This window comes from Nelumbo nucifera, chromosome 5, assembly GCF_055504915.1.
Source record: "Nelumbo nucifera cultivar China Antique chromosome 5, China Antique-T2T, whole genome shotgun sequence".
NCBI classification, from domain to species: Eukaryota; Viridiplantae; Streptophyta; class Magnoliopsida; order Proteales; family Nelumbonaceae; genus Nelumbo; species Nelumbo nucifera.
The window spans coordinates 72,421,094-72,444,432 of record NC_142653.1 but is presented as its reverse complement, the minus strand read 5'-3'; the positions used below and the strand labels follow the sequence as shown (position 1 = coordinate 72,444,432).

Below are 23,339 nucleotides of genomic sequence, written 5' to 3'. Positions count from 1 at the left end.
TGGGTTGTTGTAGTGAAGACCTAGGGGTGTAAGAGAGTAAAGCAAGTTCGAACCTAGGGTTTCTCTTGGTTGTAGGACTCAAGGGAAGTAAGACCCAGAAGTAGATGTCCTACTAGGTTATTTCCAGCAAATAGTAGCTATTTGGCTACTAAGAGAGGTCTGTGTAGGACAGACCTAGTTGAGGACTGATTTCAGCAGTCCTAGCACTAGCCGAAAGGGGCTTAGCTACTTCTACAGTTGCAGCTTCGGTGCTCCAGCAAGACTCGCACAGACTTAGCTTCTTCTACAGAGCCCATAGTTCACTTGCTACTGTTGCAGCCTCGAACTGTTCACTCGCTACTGTACCCGAACTGTTGAAGTTTTTGGTTCAGCCCAAGTGAAGTCTATCTAGTGTTCTACCAGCACTGTGAACACTTCTACCAGCATAGCAATGTGGCAAACAGCTCCAAGTTCAGGGTGGTTATTAGTCCGAAACCCCTCACCACTGCTGTGAGATTACCTAGGGAGCTGCCAGCTCCAGATTGTTCAGCACTGTGAACCCTAGTTGAGGACTGATGTCAGCAGTCCTAGTATTGGCCGCAAGGAAGGGCACTCTCTTTACAGTTGCAGTACTCAAAGTTCAAGTGGAGTTTGCATAGCACAATAGTTGAGAACCCTTAGCTTCAGGTCGGTTACCAGCCCAGAACTCCTTGCTTGCTGTTGTAACTGAACTGTTTCAGAACTGTGACAGTCTCGGCAAGTCTGAAACTGTGTCGAGTGCTGTCAGAACCTGCTGTGATCATTTCAGCTAATCAGATCTGCTCCAGAACTGGTTCAGAACCTTCAGAACTGCTTCGGCTAGTCTTAATCAGTGTCACCTACACAGTGGCTGCAGTCAAGATGTCTTCAATACCCAGAGATGTTTCTTCTAGAGATAACAGGCCTGCGGCAAGTGGGAATTTTGTCGCCAGCAACAATGATGACAACTCACAAAATACACCAACAGTGTCTTCTTCTCCTATGGGACAGGTTGTTGATTCCTCTGGAACTGGTACATTGGGCTTCACTGCTAGTGAGGTTGAGGTCCTTAGCAGGGCATTAGCCCGTCTAAGAAATAATTCTTTTGCTTCTACATCTCTTGCTAGATTAGGTACAGCCTCTGCCTTCAGTGCCACTGGCTCTATTGGCTCTACTTCTTGGGTTATTGATTCCGGTGCTACTGACCATATGACACATATGTCTTCCCTATTCTCTTCATATCATTTGTTGTCTGGTCAGGATAAGATGAGAGTTGCTGACGGGTCTTTCTCCACTATCTCTGGAAAGGGAATTGTTGACCTAAGCAAGGACCTCTCTCTTAAATTAGTTTTACATGTTCCCAGTCTTACCTCAAATCTTTTGTCTGTTTCAAAACTTACCAAAAATTTGAACTGTAGTATAACCTTTTTTCCTACTCATTGTGTCTTTCAGGACAGATTGACAAGGAGAAAGATTGGGTGCGGTCATGAGTATGGCTTTTTTCCTACCTTGATGCAGACATCGGCTCAGCCTTACAAGCATCTGCTGCTAGTAATCCGGAAAGTGTGGAGTCAATAGCTAAGCTGCATCTTTGGCATGCTAGGCTAGGTCATGTGTCTTTCTCCTCATTAGAAATGTTGTTTCCCGAATTGTTTAAGGGCATTCCAAGTCAGAGTCTAACCTGTGAAGTATGTCAAATGTCAAAACAATGTAGAACTGTGTATCCAATTTCCAGCAATGAAATTTGTGCTCCTTTTGATTTGGTTCATTCTGATGTCTGGGGCCCTTCACCCATTGTTTCCTTTGATGGCTTCCGGTACTTTATCAGTTTTATTGACCACTACTCTCGTTGTACATGGATCTACCTGTTAAAAGGACGGGATGAAGTACCACGGATAACCATGGCATTTTGCAAGATGATTGAAACACAGTTTAAATGCTGCTGAATACTTTGAAAAATCCTTGAACTTATTCATGGAAGATGCTGGCATACTACATCAGTCATCCTGTTCTTATATTCCTGCATAATGGGGTTGTTGAGCGCAAGAATAGACATCTATTGGAGACAGCTCGAGCCTTACTATTCCAACACAAATTCCCCAAGCAATACTAGTCTCAAGCTGTACTTTCTGCATCATATATGATAAACCGGATGCCATCTAAGGTGTCGGGTATGAAAACCCCTTTTTCTGTTTTGTGCCCCACTCTTCCAGACTTTCCCCTTCCTCCTCTGGTCTTTGGCTGTATATGTTTCATACATGTGAAGGATCCAAAGAAGACCAAGCTGGATCCTAAGGCTACAAAGGGAATATTCTTGGGGTACTCTCCTACACAAAAGGGTTACAAATGTTATGACCCTGTCTCCAAGAGAAAGTATGTCACCAGAGATGTGGTGTTCTTTGAGTCTCAACCCTATTTTCAGTCTTCTCAGAATCCTCTTCAGGGGGAGACTAGTGGGATGGAAGAGGATTTTCATTCTCCCTCCTTTTTTTTTCCCCTATCTGCCTCGGGTCTTCCATCCTCTCCTCCTACTCCTTGTTGTGACATTCCGGGTCAACCCAGTGAGGCTCCCATTGTGCCGGTTACCTCTCTTGATGCTGCAGATGTTTTTGAAGGCTCTAGTAGGCAACAAAAAGAGATACTTACATACAACGGAAGAAAAAGGGGTCCTCAACCTCATGACAGCAACCAGTTGGACTCGGATCAATCTGTCTCTACAATCCAAGGTAATTTCAACCCTCATACTTCTGATTTGGATCTTCTTATTGCTCTCCGTAAGCCTATCCGCTCTTGCACCACTCGGCACCCCATTGCTGATTTTGTTTCTTACTCACATTTATCTCCTGCCTATCACTCCTTTGTGTCTGCTCTTTCCTCTGTGCGTGTTCCTTCTAGGTACTCAGAGGCTGTGTCTGATCCAAGGTGGAAAGAAGCTATGAATGAAGAGATGAAAGCCCTAATGAAAGCAAGAACTTGGGAATTAGTGGATCTGCCAGAGGGGAAGACCACTGTTGGGTGCAAGTGGGTGTTTATTGTAAAGCACAGGGAGGACGGGTCCATTGAAAGGTACAAGGCTAGACTTGTGGCAAAGGGGTTTACTCAGAAAGAAGGGATTGACTACAAAGAAACCTTTGCCCCGGTAGCAAAGCTCAACACAATTCGGGTTCTATTGTCACTAGCAACAAATTTTTCATGGGAACTTCATCAGCTGGATGTGAATAATGCCTTCTTAAATGGTGACCTTCATGAAGAGGTATTTATGGAACCTCCACCAAACTATGACTTTAGTAGAAAGGTGTGCAAACTGAGGAAAGCATTATATGGGTTGAAGCAATCTCCCCGTGCATGGTTTGAGAGGCTCTGTGGGGCCATGAAGAAAGTGGGGTACACTCAGAGTGGTATGTTCTTGAGATATTTTTTGAATTTGAGATCAAAGACTTGGGTCATTTGAGGTATTTTCTTGGGATTGAAGTTGCCAGGTCAAGAGAGGGAATCTACATATGTCAGTGGAAGTATGTTCTTGACCTCCTAGAGGAAACAGGCATGATGGGGTGCAGGCCAGCAGATACTCTAATGGAACAGAACCATGGCCTGCAGGAATCAGTAGGAGAGGACTACTGTGATAAAGAGAGATACCAAAAATTGGTAGGGAAGCTGATATACTTATCCCTCACTCGGCCAGATATTGCTTATGCTGTGCATGTTGTCAGTCAATTTATGCACTCTCCAAAGATTCCTCATATGAAAGCAGTTGAAAGGATTCTCAGGTACTTGAAGACTTGCCTAGGGAAGGGAATTTTCTTCAGGAAAAACAATAGAATTGAAATTGAAGCCTACACTGATGCAGATTGGGCTGGGTCTGTTGGAGACAGGAAGTCAACCTCGGGTTACTGTACATTTGTGGGAGGAAACCTGGTCACATGGCGCAGTAAGAAGCAGAATGTAGTGGCTAAATCAAGTGTAGAAGCAGAGTATTGAGCTATGGCCCACGGGGTTGCTGAACTCTTATGGCTCAGAACTCTTCTTAATGAACTTGGCATTAAGGTTGAAGGTCCTCTCAGGCTGTATTGTGACAATAAAGCTGCCATCAACATTGCCAACAATCCCGTGCAGCATGACAGGACAAAACATATTGAGATTGATCGGCACTTTGTTAGAGAAAGAATTGTCTCGGGTAAACTCTGTGTGCCTTATACTCCATCTGAGATGCAAATTGCGGATGTACTGACTAAAGGGCTGGCAGCAGCAAAGTTTAGGGACATGCTTGGCAAGCTAAACATGATTGATATCCATGCTTAGCTTGAGGGGGAGTGTTGGATTGAAGTCTTTGTATGTATGAGTATTCGGCTGATAAGAGTTCTTATTAGCCTCTACTTAAGTTTAAGTTGTCGTGTACTGGGCCTTTGTTAATGGGCCTAATCCTGTTTAATGTTTTAAGTTGTCTGGGTGTCCCATCACTAATCAAGGGCATTCCAGTAACTTCCTGTATCATTGTACTACACCATAATATAAATAATAGTACTGTCGACTGAGCAGAGCAGTTCGACATTCCAGCATCTCTTCTTCTTCTTCTTCTTCTTCTTCTCTTTTCTGCTACTTCGGCTACAGTAATTTAGCTTTCAAAAACGGGTCGTGCCGTGTTGGACCACGGGTTGTGCTAGCATGAACCACTTTGTTGTGTCGTGCTATTTCGGCCTACAAGCCTTAAAGCCCAAGCCTGGCATGGCCTGGGGGTATGGGCTAGATAGCATCGTGGCCCAGCGGCACAACCCACTTTACAGCTCAACAGGTTGATTTGGGTTGGGTCAAGTCTCCTTCTACTTTGGGTCACTACATTAGGGGACCCTAACCCATGTTTTTCAGGTTGGGTTGACTTTTGCCAAGTCTAAAGGTTACCCTCCATGGGCACCTTGTCACCTTGGTGTATGCCTTGACAACTATGTTAAATGAGGTCTACTTAAGTTGGTAGCTAAGTTATTGGGTTTGCTGGAATGGACCCAATATTGTGGGCCTTGAGTTTCAACTTGAAAATTTGTTGTGTTTAGGCTTGCATGCAAATCGGTTAGCCCTAGGGGCCATATTTATATGGATTTGTGAAAAGTCCAATTGCTGGCTTACTATGAGAGCCACTCAAAGGCCCATACAGACTTTGGAGAAAAATATGGTTTTTCTTGCCACTTCTTAGGCTTTGGTGCCACATATGATCTCTTTTCCAGGAATTACTTATCGTTTTTTGATAGGTAGAACAACTAAACCATTACTGATTATGTTCTGATAATAGCATCATTGTAATATAACCTGATACCAATAAAGTGAAAGAGAAAATAAGAAGGTAAGAGAAAGCAGAGGAAAAGAGAGAAAGTAAATAAAACATCGGTAAAATTAGCGAAACTGTCCTGCTGCCTATTACTAATATTAATCTTAGCACTTTTAATAGGGCTTTCCTTAATGTGAGTATTCTGCTATCATCTTTTGATGGAAAATGAATATCAAATTTCACATGGCCTGTTGTTTTGTAATCATTTATTATGATACACTGGTTGTAATCGTCAAGGCTTGCCTTATTTTCTTCCTTTTTGCTGTTTTAGAGTAGAAAGGCTTCCTATCATCAATGAAACCATTTTGTGTTACTGATCAAACCAAAATGAAAAAAATGATAAACTGGTTGCTTTATGTGCTCATATAATGCTTTCCATAAACAGGCTATGGTCCAGCTGGGTATGCTTTATTTGTAGCTGTCTATGCTGGGTTGGAGGTACTTGTGTTTCTATCTTTTTTTCTATTTTCTATTTTCTTATCCTCTTACTATCTTTCCAGCATCTAGATGTGGAAATTTTGTAGGGTTTCTTTGCATTTAAGATGTTTAATATTGCATTTGGGGCTATGTTGTAATTAGTGGAATTTTCCTTTGGGCTATGCTTGGGGCTGTGTTGTAATTAGTGAGATTTTCTTTGACTTCTTTTCTGCTCACAACTTCTTGTTCTACATGATTTTTTAATTTAATGAATCATTTCTGTGTTGCTGATAAAAAAATTCTGCAATATTATTTACTTAACAGACTAAGAGAAGTTGGAAAATAACTTTATTGTTAAATTTACTGAGGTCATGTTGGACTGCGAAATGGCTCAAATTTGACTTGGTCCAATTCTTTGAGGGTACTTCTGATTATGAACATCTACTTTCATGTTCACCTATTTGTGAAGCCAAGTGCTTGGTTATAGAAATAGTTTCACTAGATTTGAAGGTTTTATTGATTAAAAAGCTTGGTTAGAGAAGAAGAATGAAGAAGAAAAGAAAAAAAGAAGAAAAGAGGGAAGAGAGGAGAAAAAGAGTGAAAAGAGTTTGAGAGCCAAAAATGTAGGTTGCTAGTGCATCTTATTATTATTATTTATAATAAATGGTACAATTTTAGCATTGTTTTCAGGCCCTGTGGGAATAGGAGACTCTAATAGAGCTGAGATCTTAGCAGCTGTACAAGGTATTTAGATTGCAGAACAATTAGGAGTTCAACATTTGGTAGTTCAAGGAGACTCCAAAATTGTTGTGGGATGGCTGACAGAGCCAGCTTCAGCTATGTGGCGATACAGAGACTTATTGAGGAAAGTCAACTGGCTCACAAGAAATATGACAGTCACCTCTCTTTGGGTGGGAAGATCAGCAAATTCTTTAGCAGATGGGCTAGCTAAGCAAGGGGCTTCAAGGGATCATTTATTTTGGGCTGCTATTTGTAATTTTATTTCTGTTTTTTCCTGTTTTAATTTGATGTAATACTTTGTTAGAAGAGGCAACAGCTCGTGCCTCTTCATGGGTTTCCTGTATTGCCTTAATTTCTGGATTAATAAAGTACTTTCATTCATAAAAAAAATGGTACAATATTTTTTGAAGATAAAGAAAAAATTTTATTAAACAAAAAAGAAGATACCATGTCCAGACTAATGTTACAGGATTGCTCTCACAGAAAGTTAAAAATAACCCCCATGTCCAGACTAATGTTATGCATAGTTGGATTGACAATTAAATCATATAATCTAGATTTAGACACTTTGCGTAAACATTAATTTTTTAATTATCAATGAAAAAATTAATTTTCTACTTCACAAAAGGAATAATTACATCTCTAGAATTCTGGTAACCCACTTTCAGTTTGCAGATGGCATTATCATCTTTTGTGAGGGTTGTGATTTGGTGGAAGTGAGAAACTTGAAGAATCTGATTATCCTCTTTGATAATGCCTCTAATTTGAAAATCAATTTTGAAAAGAGTTGTGTGGTTGGACTAAAGTTGGATGAAGGGGTAGTGGAGACTATCACTGCCCTGCTTAGATTGCACCTATTCCAACTGGCCTTTGACCTATTTAGGACTTCCCCTAGGTGCCAACCCAAAGGAAAGTCGGTTTTGGAACCTTGTGGTGGAAAAATTTGAAAAAGGATTGGCGGCTTGGAGGAGGAACTACATTTCTTTAGGGGGCAGAGTAACCTTAAAAATAAATCCGAAGTTTTACTTACCTCTACTTCTTTACTCACTACCGTCTCTAAATCAATTGAACTCTCAATTTCATGTCTCATCAATAATTACATCTCCCTTTTCTGAATCTAAAGCTGCATCAACATAACTCCAAATTCCTCAACTTTTTGCTATGGTTTAGTTCTATATTTTTGTTTCTGCCTGTAAACCCTTGATAGCAGATTTCTCCCCTTTTCAGCCTCTTTGAAACCCTCCCATATTGTTTTACCAGATTTCCCCCCTTCTTTTCTACCTTTGCGGCTTTTTCTTGTGAAAGAGATTTGCAACAAACCTAAAAAAGGTCATTACTCAATGTTCGTCCCTGCTATCTAGTGTCTTGGGAGGGGTAGACCAGATATGGTCCTAACCTTCGGCTTATTTATTTATTTTTTTGAATAAAGTAGCTACTGTCAAACTCAGATCCATTGTCACAACTGTCAACCTGAGATTTTACCATTACACCAATTAATGGATTTGCGACGAACCCGTTCCTCCTAAAATTAGGGCTTTTTGTTGGAGGTCTTTTATGAGAAAATTCATACTTTTGATCAATTATCAAAAAAAAAAAAAAGGAAATTCATACTTTTGATGTTCTCTAAAAATGGCCTAATTGGTGTTTATCTCCTCAATGGTGCAGTCTTTGTAAATCTTCTAGTGAGGCTTTCTATCATTTTCTATTCTTCTGTCCATTTGTTAATTGCATTTGGGAATAATGGGTTCTCACTTTATTTGGTGTAGGCGGAATTCCTCGTTTTGCATGGCTAGCTTATTCTCGAAGGGGAAGAATCATGTTGAGATATACTAGAGCAACACTTCTTTGGATGGTTTTGGAAGAGAGATGCAAGGATATTCAAGGGACATGAGAGTAGTAAGGAGACACTAATTAAATGTATAATTAGGTTGTTTCGAAAAGAGTAGCATAGTTAGGGTGAATATGGAAGAAGGGGAGTTAAAGAGTATGCAAATATATTTGGGTGTAATGTTGCTCAGTGGCCTCTCAGTTATTTAGGGCTGCCTCTTGGTGCCAATCCAAATATACCCTCCAGCTTGAGGGGGAGTGTTAGAGTCAGTTAGAGAAGGGTATTTTAGTCGTCTTCTTCTTTCTCTCTTCTCTTCTTTTCTCTTCTTCTTCTTCTTCTTTCTTCCTTCTCTCTCTTCTCTTCTCTGTTTGGCTGAACACTTTCAACCTCATTGATGGCCTTCCAACGAGAAGCTCGAGTTGCCCTTGCCAATGCTCTAGCATCCCAGTCGTTATCCAAGAGCCCATGAATGCTTACTACCACCTTTGCCCATAACTTGTCCTAGTCTTGTGACATTTTCCATGGCCATTTCCCCATGAGAGCTAAGCTTCTTCTCTGTATATTACCTAAACCCAACCTCCCTACATTCTTACCTCTATTAACCACTTCCCGACTAATCCTATGATCCCTCTATCTTCTTTGCTCACACCCATCGGAACCTTAAAAACTGACATATAATAGACAAGTAGGTTGGAGAGGGTCGATTTAATCAAGGTAATTCTGCCCCTAGGATAAATACCCTTTTTTCCAATTAGAAAGCCTCTTACAAAACCTCTAACCACCGGATCCCAGAACCTTGCTTCTTTTGGAAAAAAGGGTATTTATCCTGGGGGGCAGAATTACCTTGATTAGATCGACCCTCTCCAACCTACCTGTCTATTATATGTCAGTTTTTAATGTTCCGGTGGGTGTGAGTGGTGTGTCTGGAAGCACGTCGTTAAACACTCCGGAATACCAGTTTAAACATTTATAATTTTTACCGTTTCTCAAACAACTAATAACGTAGTAAATGGGTGAGAACGGGTCGTATCCATAGGGAAGCAAGTGAAAAATTAATATATACTTAGATCCGGGCAAGAGAATGCAATCGGGAATGGTAGAAAGTACGAAAATAAAATCTATTATTACTGAAATTAAATGTTTCGAATTTAAACATGACAATAAATAAAAATCAGAATTTAATAAAGTATGGGAATCATCAAAGGAAATAAAAGAAATAAATAAAAAAAAATGATCCAGAATCCGGATCCGGTGGCGGTAGCTGTAGATCGGCCAGATAGCTTGCAGAAACCCCTCCTGACAAGAACCGGGCGTCTGCTCTTTCTACAACCCTCGAACCCCTCGAGACACCTTAGCCTTGAACCGAACGAATTCAGATCTGCAAAATAGAGAAACGAACAAGAATTAAATCTAAAAGATTGCATAAATAAAAATAAGAAAAAAGAAAATAAAGAAAAGAAAAGAATGGTTGATCCGATCCAGTGGCGGTAGTTGCAGAATGGTTGAACAGCTTGCAGGAACCCCTCCTAACAAGATCTGGGCGTCCTCCCCTTCTACAACCCTTGAACTCCTCAAGAAACCTTAGCCTTGTTAACTGGGTGAATTGGGCAACCCCTTCTATAGGGCCCCTAGGACCCTTTTTATAGAGAATGGTGGACACAACTGCAAATAGGGAGAAAGATGGGGGGCGACAACTAGAATTTAGCAAAGTTAGGGATGCCCTAGGGTTTCTAATGGATGGCTAAGATGGTTTTGGGGTGACTCTATGGCTGAAAATGGAAGGAGATGGCACCCAATATTATGTATGGCTGAAATTTGAACGCCCAGAAATGGAGGGTGTAGATTAGAACATCTAGGGTTGAAGGGTTAAGATTAAAAGAATAGGTGGTGCCCTAGATTGAATGGTTGGGATATAAGATGGAGGGAGTGGCTGAGATTTGGAGGTGAGGGGCTGAATGGTGAGGATTAGGTGGCGCCCTAGGGTTTAAAATTTATAAAGGAGAGCCCTATAATGAGTGGTTGAGATTAAAAGAGGTGGAGGGTGGAGATTAAACACCTAAGGGCGGCTAGGGTTTGCTAAGAGTGAAAAGATTAGGTTGAAAAGGCTCCCTAGGGTTTGCTAAGGAGAGGGGAGCATGGTAATACAATAGGATGGGCGCCAACTGGGTTTAGCAGATAGGAGGCGCCCTCCCGTTTTCAGTTCTTTACAAAAACACCCCCTCTCTCAGCTGGTCTTCACACTAGCTTCCCAAAAACTGCACTTCAGCCTAGAAAACTTCTCAGTTTTCTACATAATTTGCATAGAGACTCTTAGAGGTCACATAATTTATTTTAACTGGGAAAATGGTACACTTTGACTACTCTAAGGTCGAAAATACCCCTGAATTGATGCACTTAAGGCATCAAAATGCAGGGTTATCAGTGAGCAAAGAAGATAGAGGGATCATAGGATCAGTCGGGAAGTGGTTAGTAGAGGTAAGAATGTAGGGGGGTTGGGTTTAGGTAATATACAGAGAAAAAACTTAGCTCTCATGGGGAAATGGCCATGGAGAATGTCACAAGACTAGGACAAGTTATGGGCAAAGGTGGTAGTAAGGATTCATGGGCTCTTGGATAATGACTGGGATGCTAGAGCATTGGCAAGGGCAACTTGAGCTTCTCCTTGGAAGGCCATCAATGCGGTGAAAGTGTTCAGCCGAACAGAGAAGAGAAGAGAGAGAAGAAAGAAGAAGAAGAGAAGAGAAGAGAAGAGAAGAGAGAACCGACTCTAAAACTCCCCCTCAAGCTGGAGAATATATATCATATAATCCCAGCTTGTTACATATCTAGCTCACTCTCCTTGAACTCAACCCTTTTGTGAATAGATCTGCCCATTGATCACCTGTTCTCACATGCTTTGTCTTTATCACACCATTGATGATCTTTTCCCTTACATAGTAACAATCTACCTCTATGTGTTTAGTTCTCTCATGGAAAACTAGGTTGGATGTGAATAGCAGCCTGATTGTCACAATGTAGCTTAATGGGTTTGCTTACTGAGAACCCGTTATCCTGCAATAGATTCTTCAACCACACTAGTTTACATGCAGTGTGTGCCATGGCCTTGTATTCTGCTTCTACACTGCTTCTTGCTCTTCCAAGTCACAAGATTTCCTCCGAGAAAGGTGCAATAACCTGTGGTGGATCTTCTGTCTGATACAGATCCAGCCTATTCTGCGTCAGTGTATCCAACTATTTCAAGATTACCCCTTGGCTTATACAGTAACCCACGACTTGGAGCCCCTTTCAAATACCGCACAATCCTAAGAATTGCATCCCAGTGAGGTACCCGAGGACTCTGCATAAACTGACTTACCAAACTGATAGCAAATGAGATACCAGGCCTAGTGATAGTTAGATAATTCAGTTTTCCCACTAGCCTTCTATACCTTCCAGGATTATCAAACAATTGACTTGTGTCACTTCCCAACTTCACATTCAGCTCCTTGGGGGTTTCAGCTGGTTTAGCACTTAGTAACCCTGTTTCTTCCAATAGATCAAGTACATATTTCCGCTGACAGAGGTTTATGCCCTGCTTTGATCAAGTACATATTTCCTCCCAATATCTGTGCCCTGATCGGTTCATACTCTGCTTTTAGTCCCACCAAGAACCGCATAACATCAAGTTGTTCTCTTTGTTGTTGCTGAATTTTAACGTCCGAGGTTAAAGGATGATAGACGTTAAGTTCATTACGAAAATTTTTCATGCTGGCATAATATTCTTCAAGAGTCAGATTTCCCTGTTGCAAACTGAAGTATTCTTGATAAAGCTGATAAACCCTTGTAGTGTTGCCTTGTCCCAAATAGAGTTTCTTTGCATGTTCCCATATATCCCTCGTTGTATCTAAAAACATGAAGTTAACACTGATTTTTGGCTCCATACTGTTCCACAACCATGTCATGGTCTGAGCATCCTCTTGCTCCCAATCACTAAAACCCGGGGATTCACCACTCGGTTTCTCTTCCTGTACATGTTTCACTTTCTTCTTGGCCTTCAGAAACACTTCCACCGACTTGGCCCACGGAACATAATTTTCACCGTTGAGTTTGATGGATGTCATTTGTACACTTAAAAAATCAGGGGATATCATCACACTCGATTTCTGGTCATCACTTGAATCACCCACCGACGCCATCACTCTACGAAGCTGGTCACAAAAAAAAGATTTCAGCTACTTCACTACTATCCTTCTACTTCCACACCAACACACTTAAAGTCACCACTAGCTTGCCCTAGCATGCATTTGGCCACTTCGAACACCATTGATCTGCGCACTGGCAGATTTAAAAACACCCAGAATCCCCCTTGAAACTGCTCACTAGAGGGTCAGACCACAACCACTACACCCACTCGACCACCACAGCTGTCACATATAGTGGCAGCAGTCCACACACAGACAAAACCTTGGATTTCTTGTTCACTCGAACTGCTGTAGTTGTCTACTGTCACCAAAATCTGGGTTTCTTCACAGTCCTCTAACCCAGATTTCTCACACCATAAAAAAGAGTTGCTGCAGAACCCTTACTGTTGTGAAACCTTAGGTATTGCCGCAGAAATAGAAACCCTACTGTCATGAACCTCTAGATGTTGCCGTAGAGATCTGGGTTTCTTCTTCTCTAACCCAGATTTCCCACGCCCAGAAAAAAAAAACAAGAAAATAAAGAAGGAGAAGACAGAAGGTTGCAGCCGACTTCTAATACTGGCGCTTTGATACCATGAAAGTGTTCAGCCGAACAGAGAAGAGAAGAAGAAGAAGAAGAAGGGGAGAAAGTGTCAAACTGGGTAGTCTATTCGTCTAACCCAGTTGACCATATACTTTGCATTTGAAAACATAAGATACAAAAGACTGAAATGCCCCTGCATGTGAGGAGACATACAGCCAACATAATACATAAAGGGAAAAGACTAAAATACCCTTCTCTAACTGACTCTAACAGAGGTATTACCTTTGTTCTTACCTTTTATGAAATACAATCCTTGTAGTGGTAATCGTTCCAAATTTTGGGAACATCTGTGGTTGTGGTCTTCCCCTTTGAATGAACAGTTCCCCTCACTTTTTGCACTCACTTGCTTTAAAAATGAACCTATTTCCAAATTCTTGGTTCCTTTAACTTTGAGTAATGGCTTTAATTGGGTCGGGACTTGGGATTTTGAAGGGGCATAAGAGATACTGGACTTTAGAATTTGGTAACCCTACTTGAATTGTTCTAAGAAGTTTTCCTTGACCCTTCCAAGGATGATAACTGGATTTGGACTTGTACTCCTTTTGGTTCCTTTTCTTGTGCTTCCTTTCTCCAAGCGCTGTCTCAACCTTTTTATAGCTCTTTGCCTCCCTTTCCTACTAAGGAGATATGGTGCAAGCCTATCCCACCTAGAGTTGGAGCCTTGTGTTGGGAAGCTGTTCATGGAAAGATTAATACTTGTTACTTGATTCAAAGAAAATGACCAAAGTAGTGCTTATCCCCTCATTTGTGTACTCTATGTAAGTCTAATGGTGAGAGTTGCTATCACTTGTCTCTTGCTCCTTTACTACTTCTATATGGGAAGGGTCTTTTTCCTTGTTTGGATGTAGGTGGAATCCTCCGTTGGATGTTCAAAGCCTATTTGCACCATCTTCCCTTGCATGGCCAAATAAAAGGGAACGATCTATGTGGAGATGCTTGAGGGCTGTAACAGTATGGACAGTTTGGGAAGAATGAAATTCTAGAATTTTTCTAGAAAAAGAGAGAAGGAAAGAAGATGTAAGGGACACAATATTGCTTAGGAAATGGAAGGAAGTGGCTGAATCTTCATCTCCTAAGACTGCTTCTAGTTACCAGTGGTATCCACCAGAAAGAGTCTGTATCAAACTTACCTTTGATGGTAGCAGTATGGGATACCTTGGAAGATCAAGTATAGGTGGAGTATTCAGAGATGGGGAAGGCAAGATAATTGCTCTTTATTCTGGTCCAGCTGGGGAAGGAGACTCCCTAAGAGCAGAAGCTTTAGTCTTGATGGAGGGTGTACAAAGGGTGAAAGAACTAAACATTAGAAAGCTGATTATTGAGGGAGATTCAAAATTGGTAATGAGTTGGATACAAAGTGAAGAGACGAAGATGTGAAATTATAGCAATTAAAAGAAGAAATTGAGGTGGTTGACAGGAGAATTTTGTCTCTCACTGTCTTTTTACCATTTACACTTTTTACTTGTATGCTCTGTACAATCATCTTATGTTTATTTAATAAAATTTTGGTGTTATTGGTAAAAAATGTATAATTAGGGTGGCACATTGGGTTGAATCAATGCATGATTTTTTAAAACCTTTCTCAATAGGGGTGCATCCAGAGTCTTATGTGATAGGTGACTACCACTTCAGCTAAAAGGAACATTCTATAAAATAGTTGTATGGCCAACTATATTTTATGGAGCAGAGTGTTGGGCAGTTAAGAAATAGCATGTCCAAAAAATGAGTGTGGTAGAAATGTGTATGCTTAGGATGATGAGTGGTAAAACTGCAAAGGATAGGGTCAGAAATGAAGACATACGAAGGAACCTAGGAGTAGTTCCAATAGGTGGTAAATGAGAGAAAGTAGACTGAAGTGTTTTAGACACATGCATGGAAGATCATCTAGCACACCTGTTAAAAGAAGTTATCTATTACAAATTGAAGGGACTACAAGAGGTAGGGGTAGACTGAAAATGACATTGGTGGAAGTAGTAAGAAATGGTTTAAAAGCCCATAATTTGACAATGGATATGGTACTGAATAGAACGGAATGGTGAAACACGATTCATGTAGCCAACCCCATATAGTTGGGACAAGGCTTATGTGATGATGAAGAGCCTTTAGAGATGAAGAGGGTCATGTAATAGCTTGTTCACAGGCCCAATTGGAGATGTGGACTCTCTAAGGGCAGAGTTTATGGAGATTATTCAGGGAGTGCAGAGGGCAAGTGAGCAGAACTTGAGAAAATTAATCATAGAAGGTGATTCCAAGGTGGTGATTGGGGTTCCATTGCTATTGGAACAAATTTAAGAAGTTCAGGTGGCTGATTAGAAGCATACAAGTGAAAATTCAATTGGTACCAAGGTCAGCTAATAGCATGGCTCATTCACTAGCCAGAAATGGGGTATATAGGGAATAGGTATTTTGGGCTCAGTTGTGAAAGGAGATTCATGTGGAGAGATAGTATGTTCTATGCTCTCTTCAAGTTGCATGTAAAATTTGTACATCTTGTTTATAATAAAAAAAGTTTCTGCTATTCACCAAAAAAGTAAAAAAACTCATTTTTTTGATCAGCAGAAAATGATACTCGTTGTCCAAATTTGAATTTGAATTCGAGCTGGATAAGGGTGATTTGAATTCAATTTGTTAATAATTGGTTTGATTTGGCTGATAAAAAAACATAATTGGTTTGATTTGACTGTTTATGTTTCCATATACTTAAAGTTTAATATAATTTGTTTATAATGTCCTATTTTTACTAAAGAGTTGTAGGTTAGAGTTTTAGAAAAGTTATTTTCAAGTATTAATGTCCTACATGAATCGTGTTTCACTATTCCATTCTATTCAGTACCATATCCATTGTCAAATTATGGGCGCTTAAACCATTTCTTACTACTTCTACCCATGTCATTTTCAGTCTACCCCTACCTCTTGTAGTCCCTTCAATTTGTAATAGATAACTTCTTTTAACAGGTGCTGTAGATGATCTTCCATGCATGTGTCTAAAACACTTCAGTCTACTTTCTCTCATTTATCACCTATTGGAGCTACTCCTAGGTTCCTTCGTGTGACTTCATTTCTGACCCTATCCTTTGCAGTTTTACCACTCATCGATCTAAGCATACACATTTCTGCCACACATTTTTTGGACATGCTATTTCTCAACTGCCCAGCACTCAGCTCCATTAAATATAGTTCCTCCTCCATAAATTGGTTTATAATGTCCCATTTTTACTAAAGAGTTGTTAGAGTTTCATAAATGTTATTTTCAAGTATTTTTTGACAATCTGCCATATCTATTTTTCTGTGTTTTTTCCTTTCTTGTACATTTCTTTGGATTGTTTCTAAATAGTCCCCATACACATGGTTGCTGATCTTCCTTAGTTTTTGCAAGCGGTCACTCATGTTTATAAAAGCTGATGTCTATATGCAGACCTTGGAATTTTGTAAAAGCTTTTCTTGGCCTTTCTATAGCAGTATACCTGCTGGAATTTTTATTCCCTATCCCCATATGCCACCAAACAGAATGGAATGGTGAAACAGGATTCATGTTGCCTGACAATGGTGTCTATATAGTTGGGATAAGGCTTAGATGATGATGATGATCCATCCCCATATGGACTTTCCAGTTTTTGTGTTTTCCCTGACAATGGTGACAATCTTACACTAAAAACACTTAGGGTTAGTGATTTAAAAGGTGCGTGCCTAGGCGCATTTTAGGTGTACACCTCGGCGTAACACTTTTAATAGGTGCACTAGGCTGCACCTGATGTGCCTTGCACCTCAGACCAGGCATGCACCTTTTGAAATTTTTATGCTTTTTTGCTTTCTTTGAACCTAGTGGTTGGGCCGGAGGCTCTTCCCCCGGACCTCCGGACACACCCGTCGAGGCAAGCCCAAACAAATTCATATTAGGGTCTTAAATTCTTAATCCTCACACAAAAAGTGATGATTTTATAATTTGAATTGCCGTTTAAGAAGATATTTTTTTTTTAGGATGAATGAAGGATGTTGTTCATTCATTAGCTAATGGAAAACATTAGCAAATAGGATGAATGAATGAAAACTTAAGTTGTCATGTGACATGGATCGAATATGGGTATGGAGCACCCATTCTCTTAAGAAGATGATGTGCTTATCCAATATGGATTAAATCCTGTTCCAAATCTGATTTGAATTAGCTTCTAATAGGATTATGAGAGTGATCTATATAAGGGGGTAAGAGGGAGAGGGTGAACCATCCGTTCTTTCCACTCTCTTGCTCTCTTTTGCTTTTCCGTATGCACCCAAAAACCCTAGTTTGAACTGGCTTTGGTAGGGGCTGATTTTCATCAGTTCTCTGCTGTGTTTTTGGAAGAAAAACATTGGAGGATACCAGTTTCACATAGTGGCACTGGTCCAAGTAAGTTGGGTTTCGGTTTTGCTGAAATGGTGTTGCTGAATCGGCTTCACACACACAACTACACCATCTTCAGTTGGATGCCGATTTGGGTCTAATATTGGGCTTGAACTACCACTCTAGGAGCTGCATTCTTTGGACGCCGTATCAGGTAATGTTTAGTTCTAAATATGGGTTCCAAATCTGGTCCTGTTCAATGCAATATCGATCTAGAAATTTAGATTTCAAAATACTGAGAAACCGGTTAATGGGTTGGGTTAGATTTTTTTTTTTTTTTTAATTTGGCCAGCAACTATAACAAGTTTGGCCACATTAAATCAAGTTTCTAGCTTTTCCAACTGGTACTTCCTTGATTGAATTGACAAAATCAAATCACCAATGAAAGAAGATGGAGGCTAGTGTGACTTTGAACGAGAGTGTTTTTGGACAGCTAAGTTTGTTGAAAAGGAGTTTAGTGGGTCGATTTGTTAATTCGGACCTAGACGAAGAAGTTGTTGTGAAGGAGTGGGTGATCGTAGTATGGAGACCATCTAACTCCTTTTAAGTAAGGAAAATGGATATTGGTTTTCTCCTGTTCATTTTCTATAATGAGGAGGTGTACAAAACCATGACTCGTGAAGAATCTTAGGTCCGTTCCCCTGAACTGAGGATTGGGACTGACGAGTCAGGTGTGGATAAACATTTACTGCATTCCTCTACACGCGTGGTGTTTCCAGACGTTTGAAGCAGTGGGAGAAACTTGTGGGAGATTTAGGGTTGTTGATCCTAGAATGAGCTCTTGGAAGAATCTGGTTAGCACACATATTTTGGTCAAAGTGGAAGAAGTGAATCTTGTACCTTGATCTTTGTTTGTTTGGTTCGCTAGAGAACTTTTCGATATGAGACTCATTGTTGAGGGATCATATCCGTTAAGGTAGGTGGAGAATATGAGAGTTTGGAGAAAGTCGAGAGATAAAATTTATTTGGTTTTGGCAGAAAAGAATCAATAGTCGAATGGTTAGCTTAATTGGGTCAGCCTAGAGGTTGAAGATGAGGGTACATTGGGATTTTTGGAAGAAGTCTTCACTAATGGGGGTGGTAAGTAGACCTATTCATGGGCCGGGTGGCCCGACGGGCCGGCCCGGCCCCCGGACGGGCTTGAACATGTTTATAGGCCCGCGGGCTTAAACTCGGGCCAAAAAGCCCGACCCGCAATAAATTCGAGCCAGGCTCGGGTTTTGTCAAAATAGCCCGGCCCGACCTAAAATTAGACTTAAAAAGGGTTATGTGATTATGTCCATTTGAATAAATTTTTTGATTTAAGAATGTAAAAGAAAGGGAAAAAAACCATCTTGTAGGCCCATTATTCATTTAAATAGGAAAAAAAAACCATATGAATTTTTAATTCTAATTTGAATAGGGAAAATTGTAATTTTTTTATTTGGTCGGGCTTCGAGCTTTTTATCAGGGCCGGGCTCGGGCCGAAATTATAGGCCCGTTGGTAGGGCCGGGCTCGGGCTTGGGCTCGGGCCTAGCGTATTTCCATTAATGATGAGTAAAAGCCCGGCCCGGCCCATGAACAGGTCTAGTGGTAAGGTGGCCTCAACCCTTGCGGTGGCAGTTGGAATTTGAAGAATTAAGAGGGGATTAATACGAGGGCCGACCTCAAGATAGGCCCTCAACCCTTAGATCTTTTTGTGGTCAGTTTGGAAGATGGAAGGGTGAGACACGTGGAGGGACAGAAGTTTAATTATGTGGAGCTGGGGAAGAAATTCAAGTCGGTTGCAATTAAAGGACTGGGAGAGTTGGGTGCCCACCCCGAGGTGGGTCTTGAGAATGTTGAAGTGGCAAGTACAATGCCGAAGCAACTATAGGTGGGGTCCGAATACCTAGTGCTGACCTTGTAGGGGGTCCAACTCATTGTAAGCCGAGGCTTGGAAGAGAGGGGGGTCCAATTATTTTGATCTCAGTGGATGCTGCACCACTCCAAGATGTGGGTCCAGGTAGGAAGGATAGTGGTTTTGAGAAATTAGGTTAACATGACTCAACATTTGGGCATGAGGATCTTTTTATGGACTCTAACCCATGTCTATCGTCATCCTGTCTCATCTAGTCAATTCGTCTGAAATTGTTGTGCCCAGAAGGAGACTTGAGTGAAGCTAAGATTTTGAATACCGGCTTCTTTGATAGCAAGAAATAGTCGGTATAGGAGAGGTAAAGTGGACAAGAGGTTGATCTTAGGGCCTAGTAGATCAAATTTTAGAAAGTCAGGACATTTGGAAGGTATATATCGTTAGAGGCTGGAAAGAGAAGGGAGGAGAGATGTGTTTGGGAGATCACCAGGTATGATAGATGTGGCAAGAAGAGTTTTTTTGGGGGAGCGGGGGATAGTATCTTTAATGATCAGTCTACTTTCGTGGAGAGTGGCGATAGCTATTGCTCACATGCCAATAGTGAGCCTGCAGTGATTTTCTTCCCTTGTAAGTCTAGGATTGTGGATGCAGTTTCTCAAGAATCTGGTTATGAAATTGGAATCCCAACTTCTTTGGGTACTGAGGAGTTTATCCCAAAGGGGTCTAGGAGGTTGGAGGAGGATTTGAAAGAATATGGGAAAGGACATACCATTTCCATTGTTGAATCTGAAGCTGAAAATGTGACCTGAGAAGAGGAGACTACAGATGGTGGCGGGAATGTTGGCGGTAAGGAAGAGAGTCGTATTGATGACAATTTTTGCTTTAAGGAGGTGATGGTCGGGGGGCTGGGTGTAGACTTGGGTCGAAGAAGCAACACAGAGGAGAAGGAGAAGGAGACACCTTTAGAGGCGACTGTCAAAAATTAGGCAGTTTAAGAAATCATAGTTTCACGCATGTGACGAAAATCTTTTCCAGGTTGAAGCTTGGTCTGGTAGGAACAGGCCCTACAAAGAATTATAAATGGGTCTATAGGAGAAAAGGTGTGTAAAGTATTGTGTCAGTTGGAATTGATCACAAGGGTCAATGATGCAGGGTCAATTTTTGGATTCCCAATTGGGAAAGGAACAACAAGAAGACAATGTGAGTGTTCAGTCCTGATATTGAAGAGAATTTGTTGTCACAAATCGGCAACGATAGTGATGATGATTCCGGCTGTGTGCCTCTCCGGAAATTAGTGGAAAGAGAGGTCACAATTGGTAAGAGTTTGGGTTTATTTTTTTGGGGTGGTGTGGAGTTTGCTAGAAGGGCCTTTGAGGAGTTTGAGAGGAGGAAAAGGGATGAGAAGTTGAATAGAAAAGTTTGGTTGGAAGGAGGCAGAGATTGGGACGAGGATGATTCAGGGCAGGAAGATGCAATCATGGATGAAGATTGAGACTTTGTCTGTTTCACGAGCTGAGGATTTTGGATTAGGTGTTTATCTGGTGGCTACCTCAGTTTCAAGGGATTTCTCCGGCTGAGTTAGGTTTGTTGAGTCTTTAGGCCTTTCATCTGTGTAATTTTGGGTGCTGTGAGTTTCTTTTGGGTGATTCCTTATCATCTTTCTATTGTATTTCCTTTTCTTTTTAATGAATTTTCTCTTTATTCTTGAAAAAAAATCAATGCAACAGACCTCAACAAAAAGCCCTATACAAACTCTATCTTTCTTGATTTTTCAGAAGAAATCTTATAAAAATACTGAAGCAGCAGCAAACAGCCATGATTTGTATCAATGCAACAGAACTCACCAAATTGCCTTATATGAATTGTTGTGTCTCCTTGAGTCCAAACTCTATCTTTCTTGATTTTTCAGAAGGAATCTTAAAAAAATACTGAAGCAGCAGCAAACAGCCATGCTTTCTGCATCAAGGTTCTTTTGAAATCATCCTTGATCAAACCTGGGCCTGGGGGTTTTTCCTGTTGGAGGTGTCAGCCATCTATATGGTCTACTGATGTCATCTGATGGCAATGATAACATCAGCACATTGTTGAGTGTGTAGTTGTCTATGAAGACTTGGATCTCCGCTCTAATTACCAGTTTGAGGGTTGTATTGATTAAAAAGCTTGATTAAAGAAGATGAAGAATAAAGAGGAACAAAGAAAAGAGTCTTAGAGAGAGCATATAATATGGTCTACTAGCCCTTCTCATTAGTATTTATAATAGATGGTGCAATTACATGATTACCCTGACACAAACCCAACAACTAATCTAGGTTTTGCCATAATATCTCCAATAATTTGACTTCAGATGCTGTAAATCAGTATTGTTCTTCATGCTTTGCCTATCTTAACCTAGAATATTTCTTGACTTCTTGTTGTCCTAGATCCTTGCGATTCCAGCCATCCCATTAACTATGTCTGCTGGTCTTCTTTTCGGCACTGTTATTGGAACTATCATTGTCTCCATCAGTGGAACGGTAAGATGGTTTTTCTTTCAAACTTAATATAGCAAATTGAACAAGATGTGCTCATATTTGTGTTTTCACCATATCAGGTAGCAGCAACTGTTGCATTTCTTATTGCCAGATATTTTGCCCGTGAGCGTATTCTTAAAATGGTCAAGGGAAATAAGAAATTTCTAGCCATTGACAAAGCTATTGGGGAGAATGGTTTCAGAGTTGTCACACTTCTTCGTCTGAGCCCTTTGCTTCCATTTTCTCTTGGAAACTATTTGTATGGGCTGACTTCAGTGAAGTTCATCCCATATGTGTTAGGAAGGTCTGTTTATTTTATTGCTATTTGTTTCTTTCCTATAATCTCTGTTAGTTGGATGTTCATGATTTTTATGCTTTATTCTGTTTGGTAGGCAAAAGCTAAACATTCCTAGTTAAAAGATGAAAAATAATATTTAAATACATAGAATAGATGATACCTACATCTTTTGGTATCCTCTTAAATTGTATGAGGGTGAGAGCAAAGCAGTTCATGTTGTATACTCTTCCACTCTATTGCTTTTTTATAACCCATGTAGTGATCTGACAAATTGTAGTCCACAGGCCACATCTAAGTTAGGACAGTTTGTTAATGTTGACCCTACACATACATAATCAAAATGTTAACACTCTATTGCAAGTATTCTAATACATACACCTACATTTATTGGTGCAGTTGGCTAGGGATGCTTCCAGGGACTTGGGCTTATGTTTGTGCTGGTGCATTTGGACGTGCAATCATTGTAAGTCAGTTACAAATTTCTCATAATTTCTGATAATGAAATGATCCTGTTTTTTTAATCCTATTAGTAATTTACCTTGACATTTGATTGACAATAATAACATCAATGGCTGTTTACAAGACCTGTCGGCATTCTTTTAACTTATCAATAAAGTTATTAATAGGTGGAAACCCAAGGGGACATACTTTTTGGAGTCCAATCTTAGGGAGATTTAAAAAAGTTGTCTGTGTGGAAAAAGAACTACCTATTTCTAGGGGGTAGACTTAATCTCATAAACTTGACTTCGCCCAATCTTCTCATTTGTTTTCTCTTGGTTTTCAGAATTCTGTCAGCAATGACAAATAAGTTGGAGAAATTTATGTGGGGATTTTCTGTGGGAGCTGGGGGAGAGGAAAACAATGACCATATAGTGGAGCATGAATTGAGAAGATAGGTGAGAAGAATGTAGCTTTATTGGGGAAATGGCTGCTGGGGTTTCTAATTGAGAAAGAAAATTTATGGCATAAAGTGGTGACTAGCATTCATTGACTCATGGGAAACTATTGGGATGCTGGGTTATTCTCTAGGGTCATGAGAGCCTCTCCTTTGAAGGTAATTTCTAAAATCCTTGCAACTCCTTAATGATATAAGTTATGATGTTTATCCTGGTAACTCTGTGAGGTAATCTCTAAATTTGTAGTCTTTCCAGTTTGGAATGGGTTTAGTTGGGACTTGCGTTTCAGGTGGGGGTATTTGTGACTCAGAACTTCAAACTGTCACTAATTTGTTGCATTTGTTGGGCATTGTGTTTT

At 40.5% G+C, this 23,339-nt stretch overlaps 1 protein-coding gene across 2 annotated transcripts in view; it reads left to right on the top strand.

The window, feature by feature from the left end:
• The window catches only part of LOC104589491 (SNARE associated Golgi protein family), a 66,141-nt gene that overhangs the window by 18,813 nt on the left and 23,989 nt on the right, over positions 1–23,339 (top strand). For both annotated transcript variants that reach the window (XM_019196355.2, XM_010247842.3), the window contains exons 2-5: positions 5,700–5,752; positions 21,698–21,790; positions 21,868–22,091; positions 22,482–22,548. In XM_019196355.2, coding sequence (XP_019051900.1) covers positions 5,700–5,752; positions 21,698–21,790; positions 21,868–22,091; positions 22,482–22,548 — 437 coding nt within the window. The remainder of the gene's footprint in view (positions 1–5,699; positions 5,753–21,697; positions 21,791–21,867; positions 22,092–22,481; positions 22,549–23,339) is intronic.